General features: G+C 35.0%; 1 protein-coding gene across 2 annotated transcripts in view; it reads left to right on the top strand.

Moving 5' to 3' along the window:
* Positions 1-14,131, top strand: part of LOC106463698 — a 79,483-nt gene that overhangs the window by 32,235 nt on the left and 33,117 nt on the right. For both annotated transcript variants that reach the window (XM_013923759.2, XM_022391636.1), the window contains exons 5-6: positions 301-363; positions 11,923-12,062. In XM_013923759.2, the coding sequence (XP_013779213.1) occupies positions 301-363; positions 11,923-12,062 (203 nt within the window). The remainder of the gene's footprint in view (positions 1-300; positions 364-11,922; positions 12,063-14,131) is intronic.

The raw sequence follows: 14,131 nt of genomic DNA, 5'->3' as shown, positions 1-14,131 counted from the left end.
GTTTTAAACAATTTCATCCACTAGTTTTATTGTTGGAATGAAATAAAGCAAAACTTGCATTGGTTATGCAGAAAGTAAGTAGCCGATAGTGATCGGGTTAAACGGAATGAAAGAAACATTAGCATAAGATCAATATGAACACCAGGTTTTACAAGGAATTGGTGATAAGAAATGTGACTCACACATGATAATTATCCGTAAGGAAACTGTTAATTCAGATCACGTTTACTGCATTGTAGCTGAAAACTTACTGTAATATTTAAAGTTTTTATTTTTTGTTTTAATTTTTAATGTGTTTAGGACTCTTTCGTGGACAGTGTCACCTTGAAGAACATTTGAAAAGGATCAAGTCACCTTTAATTGGTAAGTGAAATTATGGTAATTTACTTATTTATATTGTCTGGCAAGTAGATCAACCTGATCAAGAGTGTTCAGTATTTAGAAATAAGAATTTTGATAATATATTACAATGCATTGCAGATTAATGATGATTTTCACTTATATTGCATTACCCAAATTACTGAATTGTTTTCACCTGTTTTACAGGTTTTCAAGAGAAGTTTATATGTATCATTTTTGTAAAAATATGACCCAAATAGCCTGAAATTTTCACTGTGTACTGTGACTTTAGCTTAACCAGTCTATCAAATATTTCATAGATTATTCTGATATGTACCTTACCTTGATACTCCCACCTATTTTGTGTGTTTAATGGGATATACCTGCATTGTAGCATGGAAAAAGCATGTGACAATCCTCCACCAGTAGGAGTGCAGCACACACTACTGGTGCAGCTGTCTCTCCAGGATTACATAGTCTAATCTCACTTCTTGATTTGGCACTCAAGTGATTAAACATTTTGCTAACCTCACTTTGAGTTATCAAATTTTGCTAATATTTTGTTACTTTTATATATAGTTTTTAACTTGCATGTTCAACTTGGATAATCTAACAGCAGTTTAGTATGAGTTGAATTTGTTTTGTGAAAATTTCTCTTTTCTCTCTCTCTCTCTCTTTCAATTCATTTTTTTTACCAAGACTTTTTGTCTTGATGTACTTATCCTCTTAAAATTTAATGATGAATTTGCAGTTTATTGTCACAACTACTTCCACCACCATTAGTTCAACCATCTGTTACTCTAACCACGGGTGCAATTTTATAAGCAGAGGAGGTTTTGACACTTGTCCGCCAGGAAATGGAGTTGTTCCTGCAGCCTGGGGGCATTCCTAACCCTCAATTAGTTCTCTCTACCCTGGAGATGCTGGACAGGAGGACGAAGACTTGGACAGTCTTTTTCCTTCCTTCTTCCTTTGCAATACAGACTCTTTCAGCTGCAGTTGATAAACCTAGACCTTCATCAGATTTTCTGGACTTGGTAACACATATTTGTTAGGTTTTTTCCTTATCCCCAGTTTCATATGACCCATCCTCTTCCTTGTTATATGACACACCTGCTCCTAAATTTTTTATTTTTCCTCCCTCTCCCAATATTAGGATCTATAATTAGTATTTTACCAACCAGTTACATTCAAGGATTAGCATGATGCATCCCCCTTGCTCTTCTGAGACTCGTGCCTAAGCTTACCTTTGGGCTTTGAATCCTTTTTTGGATTCTCAACAGTTGGATTCTTTAATCCCTGTTTGGGGTTCGGACCCTGATACCTCAGTTCATTTCTCCCAGTCATAGTTCTCACACCTTTCATTATCACCCATTGCTCTTTCTCCATACCTCCGGACTCTCAAAGCATCCCCCTTCCCTCTTCCAGTGGAGTATGGGAGTCCTTACCACTTACCAGCTCCTATCTGCTTGGGTGGTGGACCATGGAAGCTTCCTCATGAGTGTGCTCAATCCCACTCAATTTAGAGTAGGGTTTCGGTGCATTAAAAAACCACGTTCAGTCAAAATGCAACAAAAAAGTCAATACAGGCTGCTGCTTCTACCCACCAAATAACAAATGATTTTGCACAGTTAATGTCAAAGGAGCTGCCTACGGGATTTAAAGAAGCTACTGCAACATCTGATATGAGCCAGCAGATCCAAACAATTCCAGTGCTACCAGCTTTGGTGTGTGAAAGAATTTCAACTCCATCTAGATATATATCTAGTGGAGTTGGTGTATAATTTCCTCTCCCCCACTTAATCTACCAATACTTAGTCATTTATGTTGAAGATAATATGACAAATTTCATTATGATTTTCTGAGCACGTGACTCCAGGGAATGGCTTTAAATGCATTTTTGAATGTGAAAATCTTTCAGCTTTAAGGGGGTTTTACTCCCTTGAAACTCCATTTATATTTAGATGAGTAACAGAAACCACCACCATGCCTGCAGTGCTTTTTCTCATTTCCTGTTCTCATCCCTGATTAGGTTGAATCTCCACATTGCATTCCATCTTCCTACGATTCAGGTGTTAGTCATGTTAGATATGCACACATGATGGCTTGTGTACTCGAAACAGATGTGCTTTTTACTTCTGGTTCCTGAGTCTGAGGTGAATGGTGAAGGACTTCCTTTCTACCATGGCCAGATGATCTTTTCCTGGTTTCAGTTGGTTGAGGACCTCCTTCTTCTGGGAACTTGGCAAACCATTCCCGGATCCTCTGGTTTTGGACTGGGGTTGACCTCCTGTTTACAATTTGAATACAGATGGTTGAGGACTCTCCTTGTATCGGGGACAGGGTGCTCTTTTCCCAGTTCAGACAGTTTGGGACTGGAGTTAATCTCCTGACTATGTTCAGAAGTGCCCTGTCCATTTTATACCTGGGGCACATATGGCTAACTTATGTATGTGCATCTTTGCCACCCCTTTAGCGACATTGTTATATTTCCAGAGCAAAGTGTATACCTGTTTCAGATATATGGTCTCCCATGAATGTGTTTCCTCTTCACAGAAATGTCGCCCTCCAGGGGTTATTTGTAGATGCATTCTGAAGGGGGCTCATCTAGGTCAATTTACACCAGTCCCTCCACCAGATCAATGTGAGATTCTAGCTGTTATGTGAGAGGAGGTAAGGTATCATAATGGAAGTTATAATTTTCCTACACAGAAAATGAATTTCCTATAGATATCTACCTCCCTTCACACTTCACACACTTCCTCTCTACTTCTGGTATTTTGTTCTTGGTGCCTAATCTTGAAGTGAGATCATACTGTATTCCAAGGGGAAACAGCTGCACCAGGAGAGTGTGTGGCTCTCCTATTAGTGGAGGTGTTGTGCATACCTTTTGCATGCTACAAAGCAGCTGTACCACATTAAACATGTGTGGATACGTGAGAGTATCAAAGCCAGTGTCAAAAACAAATTGAGCACATAGAGGGCATTATTAATCGAGAAAAGCTATTATGTGAGTGGAGGTATAACATTCATAATTGAATAGTAAGTAGATAATGTAACTTAAAAATGTTAGAGTTTACTGATTTTTCATCTTGTATTAATAGGTACAAATACTTCATTATTTTTGTTAAGAGCTATGAAGTACTTATACATTAAAACTATATATATACATATACATACATACATATATAATATCTCTCCATTGATTTTTCCACTTCTGATCCACACTTAACTTTCTTGTTAATTTTCAAATGAGTTGATATGCAGATATTTTACAATATACTTAATAGTTCTGTAATAGAGTGAACAAGTTTGCACACTGCTATACCATCAATGTGTGGTAAAGATAATATTGGATTTATGTATATAAATAGCTAACTACATCTGTGTAATTGACCAATAAAACTTTTTGCATATTTGATAGATAAAGGGCTCAGTCAATTTTGGTATTCTTTTAACCACCAACTAACTGTGAAACTATACATACTGTAACACCAAATGTACTAACTGTATCTTCACAAAACTTGGCATGCTTTACAAGTCTGTTGTACATAAAATATCAGCTTTTTTAATAAAGTATTTTTAACAAAGGTTTGTATATGAATTTACAAGTCTTTTACTGGGTCAGTCTGAGTGAAGGTAATTTTTATGTTAAGAATAAGAATACTTTCATATTTTATTTGCATAACCTCTAGAATCTCCTAAATGAATACCATAAGTTTTTCAGTAAATTATACATTTTATCTGTTATTTCATCTTACCTAACACTAATATAGTGAAATCATCAATGTACCTGAAATGAAAAATTGATTGAAAATGTGAAATAAATAATATTTTTTTACTTCTTATTTAAATGCATAATTGTTTTGAGAGTCTCAAATTGCTTATCTTCACAATTTCAACTGTGAATATTTTCACCCCTGTTTCTTTCAATTTTGTGGTTTTATTGCTGAACTTTTTACTCAGGAAGGAGTTTATCCCTCCATTTAAAAACAATAAATCACAGTAAGAGCACATTACCTGAATCTGGTAAATTTTATAAACATCACGAGCAGTGTGTGATCTATGTGATCTTTGCTTTCACAAGACTATACTTTTTCAGTTGGCTACCCAGATGAAAATTTGTGTAGCTTTCAAATATGAATTTTTAGATACAAATGATATATTAGTCACTAGAACAGAATGTCCCAAAACTACTATAATTTATCTGGCTTTCTAACTAAACTATAAATAAGTTAAAACTCTATTAACAGTTCTTCATCACAAAGAAAATTAGCATTGACTGTCCATGTATTCCCACAAAAAAGAAATAACTGTAAGAAGCTTATGTGGAATAGAATCTGCTCTTCGTATTAGTTATAAACATGCCCATTGGCCATGTGAAAGTGATTAGTATTCAATCTTCAAAGAAAGAAAGAGATGGAAGTGATTTCTCTGATGGGTTTGGCCAGTTTTTCATATATCATATATATTAGTTGGAAATTGTAGAAGCCTGTTGTTTACATCATAAAATTTAGATGTGGAGAATTTGAAGTGTTGATGCATAGTGTGACAAACAAAGGGGAAGATAGACAATTTTTTAATATGTCATTTTGAAATTAAGAGATGAAAACTTTTATAAATAGTTAAAATATAAACTACAGTTTGTTGCTAAGATTATTGACATACACTGAAAATAAAGTAGTTCAATTAAATTTTAAATGTAACTCTGTAAATGGTCACTACGTGTAAATTTTGACCCAGCTGTGCTTAGAGGGTTAATAAATGTCTAAGGAATTTGATTAGACTCATGAAACCATCACAAAATGTATATATATATATGTAAAAGTTTTTACATTTACATATAAAGTTACTCTTGTTTATACACAATTTTTCATTGGCTTATCCTTACCCCTCACTCTACATTTTTCTGTAAATTCATGTTTGATTACTCTTTTTTATTCAAGGTCTTGGGTAAAGTTATGTATTTCAAGGGATCACCAACATTATCACTATAACTGTCAGAACACTGACTGATGTTTGTGTTACAACTAGCTGTCCAGCAATTTGTTTCAGTCACTAACTGCTTTAATTTATTTTTATATCAAAAGTTCTTATTTGAGCTCTTCACAGTTGAATTAAAATTCACTTCTTAAGTATTAAATAGCTGAAACTGTTTACTATTAAAAGTTCAAAAACATACAAAGAACATTATTCCAAACATGTATTTTTATCCTCTGACATTTTAGTTTATGAACTCAATACAAGTTTATGTGTATGTAAGTAAAGAATACACACTTTTTTCATCTGTTTTGACAACAGTGAATGTGTATGATGTAGTTCATTTATGATTTTCAGGATAAAACAGTTGTTATTATTATTTTTAAATTATTTAAACTTTATTTGATGGTCTTGTAATTCCTAAAAGAAATTTTTTATAAGTGACAATCAGTGAATATTTACCATTGTTTTGTTTTCTCATGAGAGGCACTAGTCTTTAAAAATGAAACATTTGAAATATCAGTTCAGATCCTATAGAATCAACACAATAAAAAATGAGTTTGTCTTAAGAATTTGTGAACTGTGAAGCACTCTGTAGTGGATAAGTATGTTTATTGATAAAATGAAACAATGTTTCTAATGAGAACTTGTTTTATGGAAAAGTTATACTAAACCTATACCTTAGAAATGTTTAATGATAGAGTTTTTAAGAGCAGAATTGTAATGATATTTATACCTAGATTTCCTTAATTATTTAATTGAAAGCAGTTTATTAATTTAAACAGTGGTTTTGTTTGTTTGTAACTAAGCACAAAGCTACACAGTGCTCTGCCCACCACAACTATTGAAATCTGGCTTCTAGCATTTTAAGTCCACAGACTGGGGGGGCCAGTGGTTTTGAGCTTCAAAAACACAACTTTAATTTTAAATTATTTATTTGACTGTGTTTGACTTAAAGTACAACTATATTAATGGAAACTTTATTTGGATTTTTTTTTAATATTTTTTAAATGAATTTATAAAATCATTGAAAGAGTTTTCTGGTATTTAGAATATATTGTATTCATAAACTGACAACATAATTCAGTATTTTCTTCTTACAGTTTTGCATTTGTAAAGTTTAAGATACGTGAAGATATTTTTCAATAAAAACATATAAACAGGTTCATTAGAGTACTAAAGAGGATAAAATCTTCAATGAGTAAAATCATTAATAACCGAAATGTAGCTAGTTTTTCACTCCATTAGCTAGTTGAGTTTTAACCACTAATTATGTGTGATAGATGACTAAATACATTGTTATTGTCAGAATGTTGTCAGTTTTGAAAATATTTGCTGACATGGGTTAAACTTTTGGTAGAAGAGATATTTAACAAATGGGTCTTTAAGCTTCCTTATCATTTCATGGTGTGGAATTGTAGAAGTTGATGGTTTTCCCGTTATTCAGATTTAAAATAAGTTTTATTTAGAAGTTTTGAACAAAATTTGTAGGAAGATATGCATTTGGAAAAATAATGTAGACTAAATTTTGGTTGACTGTTAGTGCTAATCTCAGCAGGATATGTCAGTTGTTTTCATATCACCATGCACAAGCAAGCCAAAACCTATATAGTTCATTCTAGAGATTTTTATAAAATTTTAGTTTTTGTAGCCATTGAAGAATCCATCTGTTTTTAGTTTATTTTAAAATTTGTATTTATCAACATAAACTAAGCATATATTTAGCATTCAATTGACTTACTGCATTGACCAAATTCTTATACATCTGATATAAATTACAAATTGGCTTATCTTTAACCTATTCCTAATTACTTTATTAATTATCTCTAGTTTGTATTGATAACAAATAATGAATTGCATGAAATAAATAAGCTGTTTATACTTAATAGAGTTAGTAGTATATTTGTAAGCTGTATGTATGTGTGATGAGTTTGAAGATTTAACGTTGTCTGACTTAAATGTTTCAGTAAACTGTGGTTTGTTCTTGGGCTAAATGGCACTTCACATTATAAACAATCTATGTAGTCCTCTAACCTGGGTTTTATTATGTATCATGGAAAACATTTAAGTAGTTGAAATTTCCTTTTATACTACCTGGATTTTCTTTCTTTAAAGGAAAGAAAAACTTATTTATCTGTTCTTTTTTTTTTTTATGAAGTAGTGTAGGTTGCAGTATCATGCATTTTTTTTTTTACATCACCAGGTTTGTGTCACCTCCTAACTAAACTAATTGGAGCATGATATGCCCACATGATGCATGTGATTCCCTCTACACTTCTTGTTTGGCAGCAATTGAGTACTGAAATGCTCTTCTATGTGCTTAATGCTTCCCTCGTGAAATGGTAATGTTTTTATTTAATTTGCATTCCTTCAACCCAATTTCTGTATTAGTATTTATCAGTTAATTCTAGTCACATTATCTCTGCACTCAAATTTGGTGAACCTTTTCTATGCAATGAATTCCAAAGTTAACGTTACCACTTCGGGGGTTACACCAGCGACCAGTGTTTTTCTCAGGCCTCAAATGCGGGTGACCTGATGGTGGATTTATCTGCTTTTATATGTCGAGTGTATTACATGGGCCAAACTTTCTCCTCAGACATTGCCCAGACACTTCCTGAGCCAGCTGAGCCTGTGCAAGCTGACAAGGACCTTGATCATCTTTTTCTGCCTCCAGAGTTTGCTGTTCCTTCCCATTCCCAATCTGAGGAATCTCTTAGGTCTAATTCATTTTTTCTGGATTTGTATCTCAGGTTTGTGATGTTTTATCCCTTTCACCTATTTCTTATTCACCTCATCCTTCCTTATCAAATGTCAGTCATACCTATGCTCAATATTCTTGCCTTACCAACCTCTTATGGTATCTTTCTTCCATACACCTCCTATCTGAGGCTCTCCACAGAAATCCTGATGAGTTTTCTGCAGATACTCTTGCCCTTCTCTCCTCCATTTTAGCCTGCATATTGTCTTTGGCTGGCATTACATATGTGGTTTCTTTGTTGTTGGGACCTTATAGGTTGTGATGCCATTTTGGCTCAGGTCTGTTTACCCTTGTCATATCTCAGGAATTTATGTATGGCCCCATTTCTGAGATGTTACATCTTTGATATGGTCCTAGAAAGTATTGAGCCTTGGGTGACATTGATCCACCAACAATCCAGTCTTACGACTATAGTAGCCTGTTTGTCTCAGTTAGAGTCTCATATGCTAATTCCCATTTCATGTCCTTCCCAGCCCTTATCCATTCCTTCTACTCTGGGTACTTCTTCTCGTCGCATTCCTCAATGTTGCACCCCATGTTGCCAACAGTGCCAGTGACTACCCAATGGGTTCGGGTCTGGTGGGTGTTCGGCTGTGCAAGTTTCTTAACCACTGGTGTCCCTTCGTTGATGATCAATAGGTGCTTCACGTTGTGTTAGAAGGATTTGTTTTACAGTTTCTTTACCCACCTCTGGTTTCTCCTTTTCCTATTTCCTTCCCTCCTCCTCAAAATCCCATGACCAACCAGTGTCTGTTAGAAATGGTTCAGGAATTGCTCTTGCAGCAGGCAATCGAACCTGTTCCCCATCCTTCCAGGGTTTTTTATTTCTACTTTTTTGTTGTCCCCAAGAAATCTAGGAATTGGAGACTGGTAATTAATTTATTTCACCTCAACTGCTTCGTATCACAACCCCAGTTCATCATGGAGTCTTTTCTTATCGTAAAGTGGATATTTTCTCCAAGGTTGTAGATGACAAAAATGGATATTTTCAATGCTTACTAACATATACTGATATCACCTAAGTCTCCTCCTTATCTTCAGTTTGTCCATCTTGGGGTGGTTTACCAATTTTGGGCCCTCCCCTTCAGACTTGCCTTGGCACTTTATGTGTTTTATCAAATAGTCCAGGCTCTTGCTCGCAATCTCCTTGCTCTGGGGTTGCAGTTTCATTATTACATGGATGACTGGCTTCTTGTGTTTCATTCCGATCAGAAATTGGCCAATCATACTTGGCAGCTACTTTCTGTGGTGGCTTGGGTGGGCTGGTTGATCAAATTGGAGGAGGCCTTCCTCAGACCTACTCAATATCTTATCCATTTGGGGGTGTTTTTGACACAAATATCAGTTGAGCATTACCTTGTCTTTCACAACTTCATTCAATCTAACTTTTGGTTCACCATGCCCTCTCGGCTCAGTCACTTACTGCTCACAAGGTTCTTTTGGGGGTGTGATCTTTCATGATAGCATTGGTCTCTCTCAGTCATACCCATATGAGATCCTTTCAATGAGTGCTTCACAAACGTTGGAACTTTGCTCAGGATCCTCTTTCCACCCCCATTTTCCTTACTCCTTCCCTATGAGACAATCTGCATCGGTGGCTGAACAAAGTCCATACATCGTTGGGTGTGCCACTTCCTCCTTCACGTCCAGATCTACATCTTTTCACAGATGCATCCCGTCAGGGATGGGGCCATTGGTCAATCATCAAGAAGTTTTGTGCCATTGGTCTGTGGATCAATTTTGGTTTCCAAGGTTACAATAAATGCTCCTCTCTCCCCTGTCCCTCTTCCACTTTCTCCCTCCCTTCTTTGTCAACCTCGATCACTTATCCTACATCCAAACCTTCACGTCCTGCATTTTCACGCCTGGTCTTTGGCGAGACAATCTGGTTTCACATTTTGAGTCGCTTCCTTGTTTGCTAGTTCCATCTGTCCATCTTCCATGGAGGTGTACCAATACAAATGGAAGGTATTCTGCAGTTGTTCTACTACCAGGAGGTTCCCACTGACAAGCCTACCTTGGCTTGTGTGGTTGGAATTTCTCACCTGGCTTTTCCACCATGGGTCTTTGGTCTCCCTTCTTTCCAGATATTGGGCAGCTATATCCCATACCTTTCATTCTTCCTGATACTATAGGGTTTATACTTCCCCTATTCTTACCATGCTTATGTGTTCCTTCCAGATATGTTGCCCTCCCAGGCATCCTGCCATTCCAGATTGGGACATCAATATGATCCTACATTCCTTTACTTTACTGCTGTTTGAACCACTTTCCTCGTGTTCCATGTTTCATCTTTCCCTTAAAACATATTTCCTTCTTCTCTTTGCCTGTGGATGTCAAAGGTCAGATTTGTTTGCCATTGACATTTCACGTGATCTTTCACCTTCTACCCTTACCAGTTGGGTCCACCTTTTGGTTTGATTGGCCTATTCTTCCCTACCTTCTTCCTCCTGGACTTTGTTCCAAGTTTCCTCCCATCAGATCCGACACCTCACTTTTCCCCTTGCTTCTCATCTTCATCGTCCAATGAAGGAGATTCTGCAATCCAGCATGTGGACAACTCCCAGTATGTTCATCTCCCACTGTCTCCATCATATCGCAGTTTCCTTTTCGTTGGAGTTTAGTTTACCACCTGTGGCCATACTTCAGATTTCAGTGCGACTCTAACTGGTAAGTTTTTATTAATAATTTTTTTAATTCAGGGGCCTTTATCTATTTTTTATCACATGGATCCTGCTCAGTGGCATGTGGTGCTTGACCAGGTATACTTTTACTCTAAATCTGCACTGTATAGCCATGTTGTCTCACGCTTTATATTACGTGGCTTCGCACGCTAACCATGGAGATGGGGTATTCTACAAGATCGCTTGACGGTGAATAACCTCACAATATTTTGCATCATAAACATGCCCGTCCCGAATTGTACCACCCATAGACTGCATGGGTAAAGCAAAAGGCAATTGCTGCCCATCTCTGTATGGTTTGCTTTTCAAAATAAGGTTTCATGCTCACCCACTGCACTGTCTCAGGTGATGACATTCCTATGAACTCCACTGCATTGTCACCCTCCTTTCTTTGAGTGGAGTATGGGAGTCCTTGCTACTGTCCAGTTACAAGCCACTGGGGTGGTTGACTATGGAGGCACCCTGCTGAATGAGTTTCACACAATAACCATTCAGTTGCAGAGTAGGACGATGATGTTCTGTGGGTGTAGATGACATAATATCCTCCTATTTGCGGTAATAAATACAACAGAGTGAGATGTCAGAATGCAGTTCACCCTTTCAATTGGGAGCCCACATCCTACCCTCGCATGGATGTTGGTACCCTGCAAGGAAATTTTGAATTAAAGTGAACCAATCAGCATAATTCCTCACACAAGTTTGGGTTGTCTAATTTCCTCTGTCTGTGTTGTGGGTCACAGCGGTGATACGTGGGATTGTTGCAGTTCTGTCCTTGACTATCCCTCGTCGTCTTCATTCAGGAATGTTACTGCCATTGGATGGTCCTGGTCTGTACTGCAATTAGGGGAGTTGATTCCATGTGATAGACATCCTATCGATACTGGATGTCAATTTACTGGATCTGTAGCTCATGTCATACTCTTGTGGGATTAAGTTACAATATCTTTCTCTGGTTAGGATCACTTTCCTACCACATGTCTGAAATATAATGGGGAAAGTGTAAGGTGATAGCTTAATGCTTAAAACTTGTGATTTCACTGCTAACTGATCCATTTATTTATGTTAATGAAATTTACATTTATGTGTTTTTTTCATGTTTCAGCTTGATAGTAAAAGTTTTAGCTTTAATGGTGTTTCTTTTGTTTCTGTATTTCACAGGATTAGAGTACATAGTAGAGGTGTGGCAAAAGCAGTTGGAAAAGTTTCAACATTTTGAATGTATGATTTGCTACAAAACATTTGATGAAAAGAATATTATCCAGCATTTAACTGAAACTAACCACAAAATTTTGTACCTGGTAAGTTCAAACAGATTTTCTTTCTGCGTGTAGTTGGTAACTGTTTTGTTTTAGAAGTGATTTTAAAAGAGACGTAAGGACAAAATACACTTGATTTGTAATTTTTACAATTTTCGTAAGTTAAGAAACACTACATTATGCACATATGGTGGTGAAGATCATGTATTGAGCAAGAATTTTACCTCTTTTAAGGACTAGGTATTTAACCAGCTGTTCCAAGTTTTTGTATACATACATGGCAGCGAGACTTCAGTGGTGTAACAATGATAAAATGTATTTATGTTTTTAAAAGTTGCTTCTCTTTGAGAACCAATAGTATAAGCAGTTTTATTGCAATTTTTTGTATGGTAGTTGACTGAAATATTTCCATTTTATAATTTAGTATGTTTTATATTGTAAATTCTACATTAGTTTTCAGGCTACAGGCATGGTCAATTCAGCCAAGTTAGTGATCCCCAAATTGATCTTTAGATACTTTTAATACATTATATTCTGCACAAAATTTCACAAGCTTTTGGTAAACAATTTTCATTGATAAAAAAAATCAGAACTTTTAGTGAAATATTTTTACTAAACATTTCTCTGTGAATATATGGAGTCAATATATGTTGGTTGCTCTGAGTGCAAAGTGATTTTCATGTTAAGATTAAAAATGCTTTTCTTCATCTGAAAATTGTCAAATTTCATTAGCATAATCTCTAAAACCTAAATAAATTTCAAACGTTTTTTTTTCAATAAAATTTTATATTTTATCTGTTATTTTCTCTACCCTAACTCTAAATGTATTTGGTTAATTTGACCAACTTCATAACCACCATAAAAAATACAAAATAAGTTTAAAATTACCCGTTTCTTTCTATATTGACTGCAACAGAAAACTACTGTTGTTTATTCTAAATAGCTTAAAGCTCCTAACAGTATACATCTGTTTCTACTTAAATGTTATTGTTTTATTGCCCTATGAATTGTGTCCAACTAATAATCCTGCCACACTTGGTGAACATGTAGCTCACATTACCATATCAAATTACATAATACATAAGCTACTTGAGAGCATACCTCGTGAAGAATTTTTGTTATTATTCTTTCTTTATCTTACCTAGTCTAACCGTACAAATTCCTAATATTTACTTTATATTTACTTTTATAATAATAACTAAAGAATACATATGAAAAACAAGAAATATGGTACCTACCCGGGTCTTTTTTGTTGCTGTTGTCAACTGTCAATAAAACTGAAGCATACTTTTTTATATTGATGTACTACTACATTAAATAATTTTTAATTTATAATGCACCTAGGAATACAGAATAACATGGGCTTGGTTAATTTGACCAACCACATGACCTCTTTGTACTTGAGTAAAGTCTTTATAGATTTAATACTTTTAACTTTCAATATAGTGTGCATATCTTCACAAAATTTGACAGTCTTTCAGTTAATATTATAAATCTTTCACATACAAAAAATCATATTTTTAGTGAAGCATTTTTAATAAAATAAAATAAAGATTTGTCCATTAATATATTGAGTATTTGTTTTGAATAGTCGTGTGAAAAGTAATTTTCATGTTAGAATTAAAAATACTTTTTCTTATTTCAAAAATTTCAAATTTCTTTATCTACCCTAGCTTAAAATGGGATCGGTCAATTCGACAGACCTCGTAACCACCAAAAAATAATTGAAATAAATCTAATATACCCATTTTTTTTTTCTAGAATGACTTCAAATTGTAACATGAAACTACATTTGTTTATCCTAAGTAGCTCTAAGTTTTTAACAGTATACATCTATTTATAATTAAATTTTATTGTTTTATTGCCCTTTGAACCATGTCTAACTACTATCCATGTCATTATAGCTTCTAAATCACTTGGGGGAACATGCAGCTCATGTTACGCGATCGAATTACATTACCCACGAGCTGCTCATGCATGCCTGATGAACCATTTTATGTATTATTATTACTTATTTTACCTAATCTAGTCTTTAATAACTTAAAAAGATCTGTATTTTTAGATTTTAGTTACTTTTAAATAAAGAATAAATATGAAAGTACTTACCCAAT

Source organism: Limulus polyphemus, unplaced genomic scaffold (assembly GCF_000517525.1).
Source record: "Limulus polyphemus unplaced genomic scaffold, Limulus_polyphemus-2.1.2 Scaffold55, whole genome shotgun sequence".
Lineage (NCBI taxonomy): Eukaryota > Metazoa > Arthropoda > Merostomata > Xiphosura > Limulidae > Limulus > Limulus polyphemus.
This window is presented reverse-complemented; position numbering and strand designations above follow the sequence as displayed.